The sequence below is a fragment of the Chenopodium album genome, chromosome 1 (assembly GCF_948465745.1).
Source record: "Chenopodium album chromosome 1, dcCheAlbu1.1, whole genome shotgun sequence".
Classification (NCBI taxonomy): domain Eukaryota; kingdom Viridiplantae; phylum Streptophyta; class Magnoliopsida; order Caryophyllales; family Amaranthaceae; genus Chenopodium; species Chenopodium album.
In genome coordinates, this window is record NC_137834.1 from 5,706,512 (window position 1) to 5,729,406 (window position 22,895).

Sequence of the window (22,895 nt, forward strand, 5' to 3'; positions counted from 1 at the left end):
TTGCCCAACTTCAATGGTGAGTGCTCCGATCTTAATTTTGTGATAGAGGAGAGCAATGTTCAGCTTTAAATTTACAAGAGAGAGAATTTTTTTTCTTTCTGAAAGAACAGAAGAGAGAAAACTAAAGAAGGAAAGAGAAAATGTTCAGAATAACCAGAAGAGAGAGAAAATGTTCAATTACGTGTTCACGTCGTCAAATTCAAGTTTACAGAAAATGTCATTTTTGCCTTGAAATTTTCAGATGAAAGTACATCAAAACCCCTTGATAAACAAAACTTGTTTCTCATTCTGATAAACTTGAATTTGCTCAATTTTTACTCGTTCCAGTTAAGGTGGTCGATATATACTTTGTCTATCCATTATTTTGAATCAGCAGGAATTCAAATTAGTTAAATCAATTTGACTAGCTAAAATCAATGCAAACCAAATGGGTTTGGTACTTTGGTTCAAGTATGATTTGAATAGTTTAACCACTAGGTTAAGCTTTAGTTTATTAAACCCTTTTATTTTACCCACAATTGAGCTAGGTTGAAGTGTTGAACCATGGGCTAATGGTAATGGTCATAGTTCATCAAATTGCAAAATCATTCTGTCTATTCTGATATGGTAAGTTATTAGACCACAAATTATGAGTTAATCTTAAAGTTCTGATAAATTTGATAAAAGTTAAATTCCATATTCAATATCCAACACATAATGTTACAAGGAGAATTCAAAGGCACAAGCAGGTGCAAATGCTCTAATTGAAGTAATATTGTATAATGTACACTTGCAAGTTAGTCAAATTCCAGATTGAACTAACTAGTTTTTATATATAGGATTATTAGTACACGAGGATATAAGAATTGGAAGGAAAAACAATATATGTCGCAGCTACATCAAAAAATTGAGCTGCGCCTTTTAAGCCATGTTGACAATTATGGTCGCCGCCATCATCAACCCACCAAAGCACCAATGCACAATTTCTTCATTGGATCTGTTACATGAAAATATTGACTTTTGCCAAATTCACTGATCAGCAGCAGAACAGTTTGCTTCAACCTCTCGTGGGTTGTGACTGCAGTAGAAGACTACTGTTAAGAAAGGTAAAACAGTGCACCAATGTGTTCTGTACTTCATAGCAAGTAACTTTCATGGAATTGCTCAATGCTTCAAGCGACAGCATCTGCTTGTTTACGGGTTAATCTTGCATACAAGCCATCCTTTAGAAGAAGCTCCTTGTGACAACCCACCTACACAGATAAAAGTCGTAAATACAGCCACAGAAGAATAAAATTGATATCACTTTTGGACACCAAAAAGATAATTTTTTCCACATAAAAGTTCACCTACAGCTACAGTTTCCTATAGGTCAATCTGCATTTGCAATTAAAGATTTTCATCTCATCAACTTTCTACCATTACTTGGTGGGAAATTTGGAACATTGTGCCAAATAAGACATATTATACATTAGAAAGCTTCAAATCAGAGGCTTGAGAATCAAGATCATCAATCATTTATGACATGACCTACCTCGACAATATGACCACCACTCATCACTACTATCTTGTCAGCAGCTTGTATTGTGGAAAGCCTGCATAAATGGAGCATCATATTCAACACAGTGAGAAGCCATGAAACTGTGTGCGATCACTTTTCATTAAAGGCTTATAGGTGAAAGACAGACCTATGTGCAATTACTATGACTGTTCTCTTCGATCGCGAGTCATTTTTTACTGCACGAAGAACGCCCTGCATACAAAATGATATATTAATAGCCATGTCAAAATACCCTCCTTTCATATTCTTTTTCCCTTTTTTTTTTTTAAGTAAGCAGAGTATAATCAGCCTACGAGGTCTAGGGAATGAAAGTCTTATAGAGGACTGAAGCGAATTGAAAAAGAAAAAGAAAGATTGAGGAGACAAAGAGGAAATCTAATATAGCTACTCAGAGCCTACCAAGGATTTATCAATTTTTTTTGTTTCAAGGAACTCATGATAAATCCCACGGTTGAGTTACACACAAACCTTGATATTGTGTTCGCTTTCTGCATCCAAGGCACTAGTAGCTTCATCGAGAATCAAAATGGCTGGATCTCTAACGATAGCTCGAGCAATAGCAATCCGTTGTTTTTGTCCACCGCTGAGCAGATCATCATCAACAATGGTATTATAACCATTGGGCAAGGATGAGATAAAGTCATGAGCAAAAGCTTGCTTAGCAGCCCACTCAACATCTTCTTGTGTGACCTCTCTGGGACACCCGTATCTAATGTTTGAGCTTATGTCCATTCGGAAAAGCCGAGGTTCCTGTTCAAAGAATGTGTGAGCATGGTGAATTTTGAAAACTATATCTCTATTACCACACAGGCAGGTTACTGGTTGCCTGGCTGATCCATCAAGCTTTAACTCAAAAGTGCAAGACAAAAACCTGGCCCACATATCCCATCCTTGCTCTCAACCATTGAGCGTCTAACTTCTTAAGAGGAAAGCCATCAATTAATATCTGCAGAAAAGGAAAAGACAAGAGAAAAAGATATTCTTTTGAGAGAGTGTAAAACTTTGGTATGAGAGAGAGGAAGCATACGGAATCTAAGATACACATACCTCACCACCAGTTGGCTCATAAAGACGTAGAAGCAGATTCACAATTGTGCTTTTACCACTGCCACTAAGACCAACCTGACAAAATAACTTGATTTAAAATGGGTCCTTAATGTCATTATGCAGCCAGGAAATCAAAGCTTTGTTAGTAGTCCCTTTCAAATGCTGATGAGCTATTGGTTCATTGTTCAAGTGTTTGCACAAGCCCCTGGCTCCTCCACTCCTAATGTCAGGTTATCAGGACTATGTTGGGTGGGGGAGTGGGGACAAACTGCCTACTAGGGCCCAACTATGTCCAGGGAAATTGAAAACTTCTGTGTTCAAGCCTGGAAAACATGAAAAGCAAGACTACAAGTCTGTGATTGATTGGACTAAGTGGAAGAACCAATGGGTGGCAGGGACCCTAGCCCCTCCAGAATGGGCTCCACGCTCGACGCTCCAGTAGTTTTTCTCCCCCCTAGAAGGGATTATTGGTAATAGCTTATAAATTTTAACGTCACAAGCAGATCATTGATTATGTGGTTTTTACTTTCCCCTTTTTACTCCAAAAAAGGTAGTTGTATTTAGAAAGGAAAAAAAATAACAACAACAACAACAACAACAATAACAAAGAATTTAAACACGTTGTTAACACCAAAGTACCAAAAAAATATTAATAAGAAAAATGAAAAAGAAGAATTGAGTAGTCCCTTACTATAGCAATAACTTCATTCGGGTGCATGGACACATTTATGCCTTCTACTACATGTACCTGTTTAAACTTAGCATGTTAGTCACATAGAATAGTGCAAGCAGCTAAATAAGAGCTGGAAACATTCAGGTTGCAATTGACAAGTCATTACAAGGAGCTAAACTATGGAATTTTGTAATCTATATTACAGTTCTGAGATACTTGAAACCTACTTTTCTGATCTTTAAACTAGATTATTTTGTATTATACCAAATGGTTCAAGCAATTTAGTGATAGAGAATATAATTTGGAAGAGATGGCAACAAAAAAGAAGAATAGACCACAGCTAATTTCTCAAAATATGAAAGACAATTTACCCAAAAACAGCATCTACAAATTTTCACAAGTCATCTAAGCTACAATAGAGAGATCCTGCATATTTGCTTATTTCCATGATCTCAAGACTCACAACTCTCAAAGTTCCACACATTATCCAAGCAACACCAGCATATAATAGCATATGCACAGTGTTAGACAATTCAGGACACTACCAGTGTTAGTGATTATGTGCTAACCGAGCAGTAGAATCTCTGAAGATTGAACATACCTCAGGCCTTGTCGGATAGGAAAAGGATACATCCACAAAATCAATATGCCCAGTCAGTTTTTGCAGTTTCAATCCTGCATCATGTTTCCAAAAATAGAAATAGTAAATAACTACTAATAATAAGTGATCACATATTTACATATAAGAGCAGAAAGGGTTTAAGCATAGAAGAAACACGAGTTGCATGCTTTATTTTCTTATGAAAAGTGAGATGGATAGCCAAGCAACTAATACATGTCAAGCAAAAAGGATCACAAAATCCACAATAGTGAATGTTGATATGAGAGGTCCGGATTTAGAATGCGTAAAGCCATTATATCATAAGAGCACAATTATTTAAGTGGTCTCAGTTTTAAAGTGCAACCAAGGATTCAATGGGGCAAGGAGAGCATGTCAGGACCAAGTTCAGAAAGCAAAATATTGAATGTATCGATCTGAGAGTCCAGAATCCAGATACTTAAGATCCTGGTAAATCTTGTGCTCCTTTATTCTATACATATCTAATTTTCTGACCAAGAAAAACCTTAAATATGATAAACTACCTTCCGAGACGAACTGTTCACTAGGCACAAGATCCATCAGCTGAAATACTTTTTCACTTGCTCCCACAGACTGCATTAATGATGATACATTATCCCCTATCCACCAAGTGGAATAGATTAGCCATTCACTATATAAAAGAAACTTAGTTAGTTGTTCAGCTGATAGACGACCGGCCAGAATAGACATTCCCCCAACCAGCACAGCGATGACCTAAAAAGTGAAAAGATATATGTCAGTTTTCACAATACTAAGAATTAAGGCTTATAATGTTAAGAAAAAAGATAATCTGACACTGTTGTGAGCCATTACCACAAACAGCAGTTTTTACTCAAAGGACATGACTTCAAGTTTTTACTCCAAGGGCATGGCTTCAAGACTAGGGCTACGTTCTGTTCAACTTGATTAAGTAAATATTTTCTTTTTATCCGAAATGATCAGATTAGATCAAACCAGATCATTTTAATTGTGTTTGTTCAGCACAAAAATTAATTCCGTGGTCAAAAAATATAAGAAAATCATTTTTGGAAAGTACACATAAATACATCCCATTAACTAACATTTAATTAGGATTTATATACATATAGTGGATGATCAACTAGGTCAAAGTCTTGAGGGGTGGTACCCAAGACCTGGGATCAAATCCCGTCTACATCATTTGCCCTTTTGGCTCTCTCTACACCCAAAAAAAAATGTACATATAAACTCGAAGCTTGGTCAAATCAGGAAATCACATCAGATCAAGTAAGGTTAACTGCACATAGCCTTGAAGTAGAATTGTGGTATGAGAGCAAAATGTGATAGACACCAATAGACAAAAGCAACCAGCAAAGTGTACCAGAATTTTTAAATCAACTCAGCCCAAAGTTAAGAACAAGCATTCAAACAATAAATAGCCAAAAGGTATGCACTATGCAGTGTTATCCAATGTTACAATCTGAGATCAGCATCTTGTTAGACAATGCTTGTGTTTTCCCTTCATTATTTTATCCAATCATATCAATAATCAGAAAAGTAATGCTGCGCAGCTAGGTCCAAAATGGTTTTTGTTGTATACAAAATGCCAACGATTTTCCAAATCACACAAACATAAAAGTGGTCAAGCATAAGTTGAATAGTTTCTACATAAAAAATAAATAAAAAATAAAAATTGTGCCAAACCTGCGTTGAGTGATAAAGAGTATTGAAGCTGACATTCCAAAGTCCATATGCAGCACTTTGTCGTAAGCTGATACCTGCTAATCTTTCCAGCCACACCTCATACCTATCCACAATTAAATGTAGCTCATTTGTTTAGCACACACACAGCCTGGTTTAATTTTTTATACAAGAATACCCACCTTCCTAATTCTCGCTCTTCTGTGCCATAAACTCTAACAGTTCGCATCAAAGAAAGTGTCTCTTGAGCGACCTATGTCCCAAAAAAACTGTGTAAGAAGATGTTAACAGGAAAAAAACAAGAAGAATTATGACCATTAGTCGCATTACATCGTTGGCAGAGGCAGTGTACTCCTGGGTCAGCTTTGCTGCCTTCTTCTGATACCTGTAAGACAGATTTCAGATCCTTTCTCACAAAAAAGTGACAAAGCTGTTTAAATCTGAATGAAAACATGCATAACCCAAGTCCAAATCATGGCCCACTAATCATGATTAACATACCACCTCTTCTGAGTCACTTAGGTTGGTAGGTGTGATATTAAAATTAAATTTCCAATCACATGGTGAGGAATATAAGAGGAGAGGGGTGTGTTGAGACTCAAATTTTTTAGTGGTCACAAAAGACCATGAAAGGACAAGTCAGATCCTCATTCCAACAAATAAATGAATAGATCAGCATAAGGTCATCTGTCAGACTAGAAATGCACTCCAGAAATATGTTGAAGTTTTTTATCTCAGGATCTCTAGACTCTCTAGTCTCTACTTCTCTGGTGAAATTTAAATTTAGGTAAGCAAGGAAAGTATCCTAAAAGGGAATATTTTCAAGAGAAATCAATTCTCTTTTCTTTTCACTATGTATTCTCTAGAAGCAAGATTCAACATTTGATTTCGACCAGCACGAAATTGTTCAGAGCATAATTTTGGAATGCTATATTATCCATGGATCACACATAATAAAATTTAAGTGAATAGATTACAGTTTTTCGGTCAGTATAAAAGAGCAAAGGAATTCTATGTTCCAAGTTTATGAAGCAAGCATGGCATGAAAACTTACTGGCCATATACAATCATAATTGACGAAAGAGTGATGCATATTGCTAACGTGCACAAACCAAGCGGCCAGGATAAAATTAGCAGATAGATCAAGGCACCAGTGCCCTGAGATAGCAAACAAAGAGTGAACATTAATAAAGATCTTAAAATAAGCATACAAAAAATAAATAATAAAAAAAAAAATAAAAAAAAAACGAAAACATTCCTGAAAAGCATAAGGCAAAGGAAAACCTGCAGAATATTGCGTGATATCAAATTAAGATCATTTCCAATCACACGAGACACCTGCTGACAATCTGCCCCAAGCCTGCTAGTGAGATCACCGACTGTTGAAGCATCAAAAAAGGATATGTCCTACAGAGAGAATGACTCATATCAAAACATGAAAATGTCTATACCCCAAGGAGGGTCTTGGAACCAATATGAAGGCTCAGAACCTGAAGCATGAGAGAGGAATACAACGTTTCTCTCATTCTCTTGACCTGCATATGAGCAAGAACTATGATCAAGATGGGCAATACAAGATGCCAAACAATAATTAAAAGGCAGAAGGTTTTATGAATTTGAGCTGGTCCCTTTCCCTAAGTAAATGCTTGTTTGTAAAGGAAGAAACAAAATTTCAATATAGTTTGATTTGCAGATATTTGCTCTGGTTGCCCACAGTCAGCTGAAACCAGGAGTTCATAAATTTTGAAAGGATACAGCCAACGGATATTTACAAATCAGAACAAGAGAAGAAGAAAAGTATGTACAAAAAACCTCCACTCACTAGAATCATATTTGCAACGCTGAAACAGCCTCCTCTTATGCCACTGTAGCTCAAATAAACATGTTACAAGTCAGTTGCTCTATCACGTAATTGTACATATATTTTATACTAAAATTATTAACACAAACAGCAGTTTGTACATCAACAAATTATGCTTTCAAATTCACACTATCTCAGTATTCAAATTTCCCAAGACTTAATCCCTGAAAATTCACGTGGTTTTATGAGAACAGTGTAATATAACCCACAAAAATTTTCACCCAACAACATCAATAGTAGATAATAAATACATTTATACATGACAAAGTTAAACAACTTTCTCACTAAACATTTAACATGGACTTTCTTATGACTTGTTCTAATTAATCCCCATCAGATAGAACATCTTTTGTATACTTGATAGTTTCGCTAAACATGTCAACAGTTCAATGAAAAGTTGTACTGTGAATAAATCACACTAAATTGAGCCACTGAGTAATCTCTAATTCTCTAGCATTCCTAGCTCTTGTCAACCTAATATAAGGAATAATACTTGGTAAAAAGCAGGCCAGTCAAGGATTTCATAAGGTAGATAACAAGTATAATAACTTGGCACATTGACTGACAAGATTCAGACCATAAAATCAATTGCAAGAGCCTTTGTAATGCCTTCAATATTTAACACAATATTCCAATATTTTTGACAACTATGGTTTGAGACTTTGAGCTATGGGATAAAACCTAACCATTACCTATCAGTTGACTAACATGAAATATATCAAGCAGCAATTCATCGCTGTCTACATATTTCAATTTCTTCCAATAAGTCATTCCCAAAATACAATCCATGCCAACATAATATGATATCAAATTGCTGCAAAAAAAACATGGCCAAGCAACATTGTTGGAATTCATTACAATTGAAGTGTGGACATGTATGCTTAGACCAGCATCTAAACTCACAAAGAATGATTCAAGGGACAGGAAATCAGCAACAATTGAGGCATAAGCACTAGGAAAACTACTAAGTGTCATCTCCTATATTATAGTTCAGAGAAAAAGGAGGTATTGACCATACAAGATTTTGACCTGCAAATTCCGGCAATGATGCAAAAAATAGACAAAAGAACCACATTTCGACGGAAAATCATGGCATTGCCACTCTGTGCTGAAAAGATTGATGCTGTCAAGAAGTGTGGTATAGAGATCTCTGCAAGCTGAAAGGAAAAAACAAAGCACCATATTTCCATCAAACACATGAACAGAACATCTCTAATCAATTAGACTTGTTAAACAAACAAAGTCATACAAACTGCATAAGTATCAGACATAGATCCCTTTATCCATTCATAAAAAACTAAAAGTATCAGACATAGATCCCTTTATCCATTCATAAAAAACTAAAAGTATCAGACATAGATCCCTTTATCCATTTCAGTATTTATACGAACAATGGACACCCGAGTAGTTGCTATCTTAATTTCCAAAAAGACGAAAATTTTAATAGCAAAGCATTTTGCTTCACCTTACCATGAACCAGTAACAACACTGAGTCACTGAATGCACTATTTAGCGACCACTTTCAATTAGGTGATAAACCTAATAATGACAATTATAACTAGTCAAGATTAACTAAAATAAGCATGTCTTAGATATGATTTAAATACTTTTTTTTATCCAATTCTTCAAATGTGTAATTGCTTTAAAACAATGAGTATAAACTTCTAAAAATGATCTATATTAAGGTATCATAAAGTGGCCCGTTCACTTTGGCTTAATTTCAGTACAATTCAGTTCAACTCCTAATTTCCTTCTCTCATAAAATATTCATTTCAGCTCTATTCAATTCAGTTCAGCTCAACTCCAATCAGTTCAGTCAGTTCAATAAATGTAAACAGGCTCTAACTCATGTTAAATAATACTCACATATTTTGGTAAGCAAAGCTAGCTTCTGTAAAAAAAAAAAGTAGGGGTGAGCATGGGATGGGTACCCGTACCTAGAGGCGGATTATAGTTAGGGCGTATTGGGGCCTGGCCAGGTACTTTTGGGGGAAAATTGTAGTACATGCAGAGCAATAAAAGACTAAAGCAAGCTTAATTAATCCATTAAGTAAAAAAACATGAAAAAGCCCAATAAATTACAAATATCTAAATTCTTATTTATTTACTCACTAAGAAACTCAATTCCAATTCCCAATAAAAGCCTGACACTCTTCACTATGCTCACAAGTCACAGAATATTTTTGTCCACTTATCCCAAATTTCCATTCAAGTGATTTAATTATCAATTATCATCAGTAAATCAATTCTGTATAGTTTAATCAATTTGGTTTAAAGGATTTTTTTTCAACATTGTTTCAATTTATGTTATTTTTATTATTGTATGAAATTGCAACGAGATTGGTATACTAGTTTAGTAATTTGCACACATAAAAAGTTAAAAAGAAATTCGATAATTGTACGTTATTAGTCAATATCTAACATAAAGGCATATAGTTTTGTGTTGTTTGTATGTCTTTTTTTTTTTTTTTTTTGGTAATATATAACAATTGTTGATTTCTTTTAACTTTTTCATTACTTATGAATCTTGACACATTGATGTTTAATAAATTAAGTTACTAATGATTAATGAATGTATGAACCTTCGACAAATTCATTGGATTGTTTTTTATATGATATTATGTTGATAATTACTGGCCCCCGAAAGAAAAACTTTCAAGATCCGCCACTGCCCGTACCGTTAGTACTAACGGTTCGGGCACCCGATAACCAAAATCACTAAAAGTGATACCCATAACCGGAACCGATAAGTTCGGATACCCGAATTTTCGGATCGGTTATCGGGTACCCAATAAGATATCCAATAATGATAATTAAACTAAATTATGTAGTTATAATGATATAATTTACAACTATTTAAAAACAATACCATATGATCTTTGACCAAATTATTAATAATATTACTAATCATTGATATTATAAAGTGATTATGAAGTAAAGTAAAAGTTTAGATTTATATTAATAGATTTAAGTAGGGAAAAAAAGCAAAAAAAAAATGCTTCTCGGATCGAATAACCATTAATTTTAAAATGATAACCATACCCGATAACAAATTATCGGAATGGGTACCCGAACCGTTATGGTTATCAGATCGGGTACCCTAATTTTCGGAACGGTTACGGATCGGTTTTTCGGATTTTCGGTTTTTCGGAACGGTTACGGATCGGGTTTTCGGTTTTTCAGGTAGTTTTGCTCAGCTCTTAAAAAAAAGCTAGATAATGTAGTTTCTAAACTATTTCCACCTTCAACTCCAATTATCATCTAAGTTTTCAACTTCCAACCGCCTTCTAAATCAACTTTTCGACTTTCAATTAACCTTTAGAATTATAATTTCGCAACGCTCCAACTTTAAACAAATCACCTTTTCAGTTTTCGCCATATCCTTGGCAAATTACGCAGCAATTACATGTATAACTAGTATACTAAATCAATCCATATACGAAGTATCAAAAACTATGGAAAAGCATAAACACCTAATGCGCATGAATTACAACCATTTTACTTGTATAAAACATATGAGAGAAAATATACCGCAGTGATAATAAGAGCAGAAAAGGCAGCAAAAATGACCCAACGATCACTCCGAACCAACGTCCACATCCGATGAAGCGCATTCCAAACAGTCACCGGCTTCGCTTTAAGATCAACCTCAATTTCTTCATCAGACAACTTCCACCATTTTCCTCCGGGCAAAATCGCCGGCAAAAATTCAAAAAACTTGCGAATTCTCTCTCCTAACTCAACCTTTTCCGAAAATTCCTGATTCTCTGGATTAGCAGAAATTGGAATTCCGTTCACCGACGCCGCCGCATTGACGGAGAGAATTCGCCGGCGGCGGAGGAAGCTTCTGGAAGGAGGAGGAAGACGGGGAGTTGGACATGGTGAGGGGAGGAGAGAGAAAATTCGAGGGTTTGGAAGTGGTTGAGAATGGCGGAGAGGAAGAGGAAGTGGAGGGGTGAGTTTGAAGGTGAAGGTAGAGAGCGCCATTGATGATGAGGTATGAGTTTGTGTAGTTTATTACTTCCACCGTGTTGAAATGCTAAGTCTACCGTTGGTATTACGCAAGGACATACACCAGAAATTCCTTGTTTTTTTTCCATTTATCCGTTCTTTTTTTTTTTTTTTTTAAAAAAATAAAAATAAAAATAAATTTAGGACTATGGAGTCTTGGCTTTGCCGTTCCTTCAAAAAAAAAAAAAAAAGGCCTTGGCTTTGCCGAAGTCTTTGGCCTGTAACGGACCATCTTTTATTGTCAAATGTTCGCCTGGCAAAGTCGCAATCACCATTAGGTGAATTAATAAAGGGTATATGTTGATTCACTGAAATGGGTATTGCGTTGATTCACTTAAATAACTAAACTGAACAGATTAGGGTTAAGCTAAACAGATTAGGGTTAAGCTGAACTGCTTAGGGTTGAATTGAACTGAATTGAATAGTTTATTAGAAAAGGAAATTAGAATGTTGGAAATAAACTGAAATGAAATTAAGTTGAATAGAACAGACCTAAAGTCTAAATCTATTTTTACTGTAGAAGATTGTACTTGATATAACATCATCTTTATTGGTGAGACTCGACTCTGAATATTACAATAATGAGGTTTTTTTTTTTTTTTTTTTTTACCTTCAATGGGGATACCAAACTCAATTCTCAATTTAGCAACTAATGTGAATTCTAATTTATAAATAGCAAAAGTGTCTAAAGTATACTAATGTCACTCCACCAAATCCATATTGTAAGTTTCTTGAAAAAAAATTTATTTTAACTTAAATAAATTACAAAATATATTACTCCCTCTGTCCCATAATATAATTCTTTTTGTGTTTTTCACAGTATTGAAGAAATAGGAAGAGAAAGTGGATAAAGTACATTAATAAAAGTGAAAGTACAATCATGTACAAAGTTAGAGATACAAAGTAAAAAAAGCACAAGACATGTGTCAAGTTCAAAGATAAATTAGGAGTACAATGAATAAAGTTAAAGAAAGTGAGGATATAATTGTCTTTACATACTATCCAAAAATAGAAACATGAACAATATTTTGGTTCTCCAAAATAGAAAAACAGGAACTATATTATAAGACGGAGGAAATATAATATTGATAAAGAGCCCACACTTTTTATCAAATGAGACTCGAAGTTGGGTATCTAAACTTAACAACTTTCTTTTGTAGTGTTAAGTTTAGATACTAACTTATTTGTATCATTTGTAAAAAAAAAAACTCCCTCAAATCTCACAATTGGAGATGGTCTGAGGGTAAGTTAATTTATTACATAGTCTCAAAGATAAATGTAATCTTGCATGAGTCTTGTAGGGGCATTAACGAACTGAGTCTACTCGTAAGCTACTCGATACTTGGCTAAATCAAAACTCGGTCAAAACTTAACTCATGTTCAGGTTTGGCTTGAAATAACAAGAAGTTAGGTCTAAACAATCCTTGACTTGGTTCTTTTTTTTTTATTATTATTATTAATTATCATTTTAATAAAATAGTTATAGCTTAAAATTATCTATTGACAATGGGGCATTGGGGGGTTATTGTCATATTGGGGGCTTTATATGAGAGAATTCATCCATTATAATAATACTTAAACATGTAAATTTAAGAGTTAAGACTAGATCAAATAATTAATGATCAAGCCCCAAGCTCAAGTTAAGTCATGGTTGTCAAGCTCATGTCTAATTATCGTTATCTAATTGGCTCACCCTCCACCACTGAGCAATCCCACCAGAGATCACCTTACTAGCAACGACCACCATCTAGTCCATCTACATAGTGAAAACACTTGTTGAGTTGAGAAGAAAGGGCATTCAAAACAATAGCTTGGCAGAACTTATAATCGAAGTGTCACTAAATCTCAATGAGTATAACGTGCCCTCATAATCTAATGGATTTTTTTTCTATACATGTCATTTTAATAATCTCAATGGCAAGAATTTTTTTAACTTTTACATTACTCACATATCTCACTTTGAGTAGTTTTGGTGAATTATAGGTTAGGTAAAATATAGAAATGTGGGATCAAGTTAAACTTGTCTCGATTTACACCTTTATAATATCAATTTTTTTAACTACATATACCTTTTACACATTAGTACTTAAATATACAGTCCATATAACTATTAATAATTGAAATAGTGTACATAGCGTGAAAAGAGAAGTGTTGTAAACACAAATTATTAAAATACAAAGAAAGCATATGAATACCAAGTGAAGAGCAGATTGGTAAAAAGTGTTGTCCTTATTTTTCCACCGCCAAAACTGATGTTCGCACCGCCAACCCACCAGCCCCACCAGTCCTTCGCTCGCCGGCGACTGGCTTTACTGCATGTTTTCTCAACCATCACCAGCGAGCCCTATTTCCTTACAACCTAGGCTTGACGCTTTCTTCCTTCTTCCGGCTTAGTTTTGGTAGGACACAAGTTTAAAGCTTGGTAAATCAACGTTGATACGGGTCTGTCGTTATAATGGAAGTTCTAAATCTGTGTTCAGTAAGCTTTTAAGTGGGTTGGCTCGTGGCTTATTTTTACCTTCTTAAGTGTTGATTTTTCCTTTTTGGGTTTTCAATCGTTGAGCTCTGTTTTGCTGTTTGTTTGTTTGTTCATCTTGGGTCTCTTGCCCTTACGTCGTTTTGTGGCCAAGTTTTGTGATTATTGTTGTGTGTTGTTTATTCTTTAGGTGTAGAGTGTGTTCACCTTGTTAAAGCCTTTGTTGAGATGAATTTTAGCTTAGTTCAATCAAAATTATTGTTGTTGCACTTAAATGATGACGACGATTACGGGTCAATTACCAATATTCTTATGGGAATTGGGAGTCCTAATGGAGTTCTTGCATACTGTCGACATGAATTTGGAGATGCTTATTTGCAATATAACATGCCTATTAAAGTCCTCTATTTTGTTGTTCCCCTTTCTTCTGATGGGATTCCCTCATTTGTGGACCTTGTCGTTTCCTTAAATTTGAATTTGGCTGCATGTGCTTTTCAAAATAATCAGTTTTCTCAAGCTTTACAACTTTGTTCTACAGTGCTTGAGTTTGATGGCAATAATGTTAAAGGTTTGTATCGACGAGCTATTGCTGCGTCAAAATTGGGATGCTTACCACAGGCCTATGATGACCTGTCACTTGCTTCTCGGTTAGATCCTAAAAACCGAGAATTTTTGCGGGACCCGGATCATGTTGGGAACTTAGTTCAGTTGAAGAATTCAGGGGATTGTTGTCCAGGAAATGATGTTGTTAGTGTGATTTCACTCCCGGGTACAAAGCCCAAGTATGGTGAAGAGGCTTCTCTTTTTTGTCTCATTGACTGTCTCCAACCAAAGCAAATTAAAACCAATCAACTTCACTCGGAGGTTACAAGGAAAAGGAGTTTGGATACTGCTGATGTTGCTTCCTCGAAGAAGAATAAGGAAAATTCTTCTTGTGTTATAGTGGATGGCTCTTTTTCAATTCCCACGAATACGAAGATTGATTCGTCACAGGGCATGGTGCAACTGACACAAAATGTGGGGTGTTTGGTGAATCCCCAACTCGCACATCTACTAGGTCCTTCCATTGGCATCTCAGAGTAATGATTTAGACGACTCGGTTACGGATGAGAAATGATATCATAAGTTTGTTAACTCTCGAAATCGCAAGTCTTGTATGTTGGTGTTGACGAAAACTTTGGGAAAATAGTTTCAGCAAAGAGCTCTAATATTATAATTCTGCCATTTTTTCGTTTGTCACTATCCGAGTTGTTCGGGTGTCAAAATATATCTTGGCCGAGGCCCTCCAAGGTCATGAACCTTGGGAAGCAGAGGCCCCCTTTCCGTGCAAGGAATCTTCTTCCTTAAGCCATCAAAATGTTTCCCCGCATACCAAGATGACAATAGTTCCAACTCCTCTCGAGCAGGTTCCTACCCTGGATGCTAGGTTCCCCTCTTCGTCTGCCCACAATGTTCCTCCAGTTGTCTTGCCGCATTTAGGCGTTAACACCCCTAGTGGCATTCATTTTTTAGCACGGTCCCTATCAACCAATCATTCGGCCACTATATGTTGTCGTCCATCTCTAGGCTTTCGAAAATCAGGTAGCAGAATGCTTGTTTCTAATCGTTTATTATTTTGTAAGGTTAACATAGGTTACAAACGTAAGCGAGCTTCGTTCGCCACAGACGACTCGTATGACCTCATGCAAAAGAAGATGTTCTTTGATGTAGCGTTATGTTCATTTGGTTCTCATGTTACTCAGTGTGTGTTTGTTTAGTTGTTTTGTGTTCTTGTATTAGTTTGTCTTTAGGTTTTAATATTGTTTTTCGTTAATAGGATCTCTCATTCTTTTGTCAATTGAAAAAAAAATAAATTTAAATAAAAAAAAAGTATCGGAATTTTATACAGTCCTAGCTAGTAGCTACACACTAACACGACGTCGTAACAATGCCGTGATCCTAATCGTTAAGACTATCCATTTCTTGAACGCATTACCAAACTCCCAAATAAAACACCCGCCACAAGGCAGCCGCCTCAACAACGCGCCACGTAATTTCAAACCTGTTAATACCATAATACCCTCAACAAATCCCTTTATTCCACCTTTACCACCATTTAATCACTGTCTATAAAGTATAAACCCTGTAATAGAGGACAAAACCGTCTTTTCATCCACCACTACTCAAAATATCTCTCAACCTCTCACGCATCATCACTGATCTCTCCTTCACGGCTCCTTTTTGTTTCTCTTTGCTTAAAAATTTCTCTCTCCTCAAACTTCTCCGGCAACAATGGCGACTGTTCTCGGAAACCTAGTTTTACCTGTCGACCTAAATTTGCCGGCGAAGGTAATCTCCGATCACCGGAAAAAGCTCCGATTACTCCCGTACGACGTCGTGTTGAGCTTAGGGTTGCCGAAGAGAGAGAAGGAGTTTCAGATATGGGGAGAGTTTTCGACACTCGGAAGGGTGAGTTTCTCGAGGAAGTCGAACGCTGTAGAATATTCTAGCGACGAAGAGAACGGAAATGGCGGCGGAGAAGGTGGAAATGGCGGCGGTAATGGTGGTGATGATGAGGAACTGATTAATTGGGAGATGCAGATGAGGAGGAGAGTGAAGGAGCTTGAGGAGATGAGAGAATTGGAGAAGAAGGCGGAGGAATTGCAAGGGAAGATTGATGCTGAAGCTAGTGAAGGTGATGGTGTTGATGAGACTGAGGAGGAGAAGAAGATGAGAGTTCGGAAAGAGCTCGAAAAGGTTCGTGATCTGTTGTTCTCCTTTTGATTTTGATTGGATGATTTATTTGTTATTTGAGTGATTTTATAATTTATGTTGTTTTGAATTATGATGATGTTTGATGATTTTGTGGATTTTTAGTATTATTTAAATGCCTAGTCGTGTTTATTATTTAATTACTTGTATTTCTTTTTTAATGTTTTGTTTTGTTTTTGTTTGGAGATCAATTGATTGAGGTATTTAGATTCATAAGCAATTTTGTTTTATGAGTGAGGGTTGCAAACTTTGCGTAGTTATAGATTTAGAGGTACTGAAGAACTGAAGATGGTGCCCAATTCAAATTATCGGGTGCAGGTAAGAATGTAGGATAGAAGAGGGGCGGGCATTTGGTTATTCTAGTATTGATAAAATGAATTTGACTCAACAAGAAGTATAGATTTTGTTGGTGGTTAGATCAAGGGCCTCAAGGCAGTAGTAGAAGTTTTGGAAGTAGAAATGGAGAATAACCGACAAAGATGGAGGGAGTAGAGCCTGCAATTTAGGAGAAGACGAGAAGTATTGGGTAAAGCTAAGGGTAGCAAAGGCACCCAACGGTTTTGAGTTTCGTAAAGATGGTGGTGTGTTGAAGCATATGTGTAAGGTGATTTGTTTTGGAGAGTGGGCATAAGAGGCGGTTAATAAGGCAGACAATGGTAGGCCGATGAGTAGTTGGCAGTTTAGCATGAAACACATAGTCATTGTGTATAAGTTGGTGATGTTAGATGTGAAGTGCCATTGAAGAGACAATAGAGGGTTAGTTAAAGATATTGCCTCCATTGCTGGAATAAAAATTGGAGAAGAGGAGAATTGAAGAATAGTTTATGAAGGGTGTGGAAATGGTGATATGTTTTTGATATGTTGGATTATATTAAGAGCCTAAACCAGATGAACTTATTTTTTTATGGCCTTGTTTTGTTCAACTTGGCCCTGTTTGCAGTGGCGGATCCAGGATTTCTAAATAGGGGTAGCACTACGCATTAAATAACTTATTAGCAAACCGTAAATAGCTAGAACTCATAAAGTCATAATAAACTATTTAGATTGTCGTATTATACAACAATCAACCGAACGAATTGGGTTAACCTTATACATTACAATGTGTTGTCTTAACTTATACCCTACCCTATTTTTGTAAGTGTATGCACAATTTAGACCTTTTTAATATACATGTACCACTTTGTCCATAATATTTTTACTAATATTAGTGCTTTTTAATTTGTCCATAATATATACTCCGAATATAGATGTCAATAATATACTGCTATCAAATAAAAAAGTACCCCCTTAAATGCTCCATGAATTATACACTACATACAAAGTATGTATTGGTATTATCTATCAATCGGTTAAAGTTTTATACAGCTAATTGCATTGAATATAAGAAAAAAAAAAACTATAACATGCGATTTTTTTATATACATTTCTATGTAAATTTTCATAAATATTGTTACTTATATAAAGCTATGAGCTTTGGAAAAAAATATATATACATGAAAATGGGAAGAGTTACTATGAATAAAGAGTATATTGTAAATTAGAAAGCTATTTCTACATGGTTATTCACTCATTCGTACGAAATGGGAAAAAAAATGTGTAGCCTATAGGTGTCGAACTCTTGAGTGTCGCATAAAACAACTTTACCTTTATTGAACTCACCACCAGAGCAATGCACATTGTACTTTATATATAAGCAATGAAAAGTATATATACATAATCACTGCTGTAGCATTTTTAACATTTTGCAGTTTTCTTTTTTTTTTTTTTAGGGGTAGCACGTGCTACCCCTTGCTCCAACGTAGGTCCGCCGGTGCCTGTTTGGGAGAAAGCTGAAAGCTGATTGAGTTAGCTGATTTTGACTAGCTGATTTTATTAACTGATTTGACTAACTTATTGTATTATCCGATTATATAAAAGTGTTTGGTAAATAGTCGATAGCTTAAAGGTGATTGAGTATGTGAAATGACCAATAAGCTAATTGTGGGGTAGGTAGTTTAGATAGGATTTTAAATTAAATGAGGTTATAAGTGTCATTTCATAATAATTAATGAATAAGCTAATTGAAAAAGCTCCTAAAATGAGCTTTTTCAAAAAGAGCTTATTTAGTGGAATAAGCTCTTTCAATAAGCTTACTACCAAATACTTGTATTAGCTTGTTTGACTAGTCAATCAGCTAAAGTTAGTCAAATAAGCTAATATACCCCCAATAAGCTTACTACCAAACAGGGCCCTTATATTTGCTTTACATTAATTTTACATGAAATTATTTTTTATGAGCTTAAATTATTTTTCCAAAACTTGAATTATTTTTTACGATTAAAACTAATCTAACTAAATTTCTCTATTATTTGAAATCAATGATTTTTACAAATTACAACTTAATTTTACTTAATTGAACTTTTTTTTTTGCTAAACTTAAATTATTTTTACCGCAGTGAAATTATGTTATGGAACTTAAGTTATGTTTAATGAATATTATTTGAATAAGGTGAAGAGATCAGATCCTTAGTAAAATGATCCACATAAATCTTGTAGAATTTATAGGTTAACATAGGAGAGAACCAATGAATTCTACCATCTTGAGGATATTAAGCCCAAAGGAGCACTGAATTTAAGCAAAGATGAAGGGGAGTATTGGTAGTTTATTACTTGTGCAAGAATTAAAATGAGTGATGATATAGATTTGTAGCATGACAGTCATAGAATATATGGCACATCACCTTTTTAAGTGATAAAATCTGCCACTGTGCCACCTTATATAATCTCACCATCTAAAATGAACACTTCCACTTAGCTGATAATATAAGAAGCTCGATTAAAATTCCCAACATCACATTGATGATCTCATTGTAAATGGAAGAAATTGATATATATGATTTACACAATTCTAGGAACATGATTTGCATAAAATCAATCAATCAATCAATCAATCAAAGCCTTGATCCCATAAGTGGGGTCGGCTACATGAACCAAATTTGATTATTCCGTGTGGTCATCTACAAAAATCTTCCTCCTTCATCCCTTACGATCCAATGCTTCATCCTCATGCAAAAGATATGACTTGCATAATCAAATATAATATTCTCCTAGGAAGATATTCACATAGTCAAAGTTATGATCTGTGCCAAATATGATTTGAGAAGATAGTATCAAGAAATATTCTTGACATTTATATTCATACTTGTTTCTTGATGCTGTTCTTGGGTTATTTTGATTTTTATTATTTTGGTTCCCCTTACCTGCAGACAAGTAGGATAGTGGAAAGCCATACAAAGTTGAAGTAATTTAGGCCATGATTGCTATTGCTTCTTTTGAGTGTTGCATAATGTCATGGATTTAATGCCTTGTAGTGTTGTAGAGATGATGGTTGAATGCTAAATAAGCTCGCTGTTCCGTTTTGAATACTTAAGTCCTAAGAGCATAGGCAGTGGCATATGTTCTGTTATGCACTGTCCAGTTATTACTCGAGCCTTCTGACTTTCTGAGTTACCAGAATAGTAAAAGAACAGGATTTAGCTGTTGCATCCATAGTTATGCTTAGGGAAATTACTTGTAGAGTTATACCCATCATAATCCCTGTTTTGCCCACTACTAATTATTGACAAGTGACTGTTTATATTATTATTATCGCCTTTCTTATTTAGCTTTAAGTTAGCTGTTACTTGCTTGAAAATGTTTAGCCACTGCTTCCAATAGTATCATCCTTTCCTCTGTGCTGTATACTTTCAGAGAGTCTTCAGGATATCTTTTTTGGGAACGCCTTTTCCGTATCTTAAACTGGTTAGGTTGAGGGTTAGGACTTGTGCTGCTGGTCTGCCGCCTATGGACATCCTCAAGCCTTTAGTGGATATGTAATTGTTTCAGAATTCAGATAAGTGATTTGAGCAGTTAGGTGAAGTACCGAAGCACAAAATTGTCAACTACAACTTGCTTATCTAGCTAGAGGCAATGATGAAGAGTTGATAACTAGATTTCCAACTAAAACTGTTTCTTAATGCATAGAATATTTGTAATTTGTTGGGTCTATGTAAGGCATGAAGATTGATGGATTTTGTTTGGTTTATTGTTCCCTCTGTGTGCTGTTGAATTTGCGCAATTTTTTTTAATTATTTTTAAATTTTTTTTTTTAAATGAAGCCAATTAATCAATTCTTCTCTCCATGATACTGTAGGTGGCAAAGGAACAAGCTGAACAAAGAGCAACTGCTAAATTGATGTTTGAGCTGGGTCAAAAGGCTTATGGTAGGGGCATGTATAAACGAGCTATTGAGTTTTTAGAAGCTGCATTGACAATCATTCCCAGACCTACGCTTTTTGGTGGCGAGGTCGGTTTGGCTGCTAGCACATGATGAATTATGGCTGTTCTCTTTTGTTATAGTGGGTTAATATACTAGTGGTTGACCTAATATCATTCTCTTTTTATGGTCTGCAGATACAAATATGGCTTGCTATGGCGTATGAGGCCAACAACCGGCATGCAGATTGCATTGATCTATATCAGCAATTAGAAAAAAAGCATCCTAGTGTCAGCATTCGCCGACAAGCTGCAGAGCTTCGTTACATCTTGCAAGCACCAAAAATAAAGATAACCCAAGAAGAGATGGTAACAATCCCGCTAATTGGTAATAGTTATGACAGGTGATTTTCAGGACTTACATCTCAACCTCATTGATCTTAAGAGTTCATGTTATGGGTTAAGGGCACTTTCACCACTTGCTATGACTTTAAGTGTATCCAGCATCACAGAAGGAAAAGAGAGATTAACACAGTTTAACACAAGAGAATTTTAGGTATAAACCACTAATTTTTTTAGGTATAAACCACGAATTTTTTTATCAATGGCAAAGAAAATTACTTCAGTGTATTATCTTCTAGTTGATGAAGACAACCTCCAAATAACTCATCTTTGATTACCAGCTAATATCATTCATGTGCACCACATTACATATCCAAGAGTAGACACCAGGTTTAACTCTTGGTTTCACATTGATTATAATGAAGCTTTTGGTTTAGCCATTAAACCCATTGGGGCTTAGACAGACCATGAATCTGGTATACTCTACATGAATTACTATATGAACCTGCTGTGTGGACCACAACTACTCTTAAGACTATGGAAAAATCACTAGACTCTCACAAGAATGAAGTCACCAAAATAGCATATCAGAAGACTTCTTGGATCATGTAGAGTGTCACCAAGAGCGAATTCTCTTCTTGGATCAAAGACATCGCTTAGGGACTTTGCCAAATTATTTAATGCTTCCTAAGTTCTTTTATTTATAAAAATTTATAAAAGCCTATCTTAACTATGTATTGATTAAAGTATTGTTTACAAAATCTGATCCAATGTATCTACAAAAGCTGTAATTAAGTTTACACATTTACACTTACTCTGTTGATAGTCTTTTAGGTGAATCTCCGCAAACTATAAACATAACAAAATATGGTATTCAGTCACCCTCTTGTTGTAGGCTTTCATGGATTTTTGGAATGTAAAACGTGTTACGTATCTAAGTTGTACCATTTTTTTTATCACTGCTGCAATTTTGCTCGCTTAGTCTATGAGTGGTATTTCTTTCCGCAGATTGGCGCTTAACCCTTGCTAACACCTGGATACTTCTATTGTCTCTTGCAGCTATGCATCGACTTGGACCGACAAAAGCAAGGACAAGGAACAATTCATTGGTTCTTCAACTACAAGTGCATTCCCCTCATCCAGAGATTATATTGGGGACTTCCTAAAGTGGAAACCCCCTGTGTTGCAGGATAATCGCATTTTCTGGGCTGCAGTAACTTTATGGTTTGGTTTGGTTGGAGCTGCCCTTTTACTTCAGAGATGATCAATAATATATATACACAATTACACATACACACCCTCCCTTATTCCTATATATAAGTAGAATCCATCCAATTCTTGATTCCTAAGGTTTTCATCGTGTTGAATATGTATATATATATGTGGCAATGTGCATGTTTATTGTGAGTAATGTTAGAGCAGAATCAGCATTGCATTCTTTCTGCAATTGGGGCTAACGTGCGGTCGGCCTTCTGCATCTACTAGTTCTTTTGTTTCATCATATGATCCCCCCTTTGTTTCTGCTCTCTAAATTATCCTGGACTTGGCTCATTCTCCAAGAATGGAGATGCACTGGGAGATCCATATGCTACAGTCTCGGTCTTTTGAATATGCTCTGGCTATCCTTCTAGCTCCATCTTCCCCTTCGCATTTATGTATTTA

The 22,895-nt window shown here is 35.5% G+C and overlaps 2 protein-coding genes across 2 annotated transcripts; one reads left to right on the forward strand and one right to left on the reverse strand.

Annotated features, from left to right (window-relative positions):
• Positions 1–711: 711 nt before the first annotated feature.
• On the reverse strand, positions 712–11,445 carry LOC145641073 (ABC transporter B family member 26, chloroplastic-like). Its single transcript, XM_081692253.1, has 18 exons — positions 10,952–11,445; positions 8,450–8,577; positions 7,382–7,424; positions 7,050–7,094; positions 6,844–6,966; positions 6,614–6,717; positions 5,890–5,944; positions 5,742–5,812; positions 5,563–5,665; positions 4,404–4,614; positions 3,862–3,935; positions 3,279–3,335; positions 2,588–2,662; positions 2,412–2,486; positions 2,009–2,290; positions 1,668–1,732; positions 1,514–1,574; positions 712–1,232 (listed from the first exon to the last, which is right to left on the reverse strand). Exons 1-18 carry the CDS (start codon positions 11,405–11,407, stop codon positions 1,152–1,154), a joined length of 2,109 nt encoding a protein of 702 aa, XP_081548379.1. The 5' UTR covers positions 11,408–11,445; the 3' UTR covers positions 712–1,151.
• Positions 11,446–16,049: 4,604 nt separating this feature from the next.
• Positions 16,050–22,710, forward strand: LOC145641090 (uncharacterized). The gene is made up of 4 exons (XM_081692254.1): positions 16,050–16,643; positions 20,830–20,982; positions 21,090–21,295; positions 22,293–22,710. Exons 1-4 carry the CDS (start codon positions 16,179–16,181, stop codon positions 22,495–22,497), a joined length of 1,029 nt encoding a protein of 342 aa, XP_081548380.1. The 5' UTR covers positions 16,050–16,178; the 3' UTR covers positions 22,498–22,710.
• Positions 22,711–22,895: the final 185 nt, after the last annotated feature.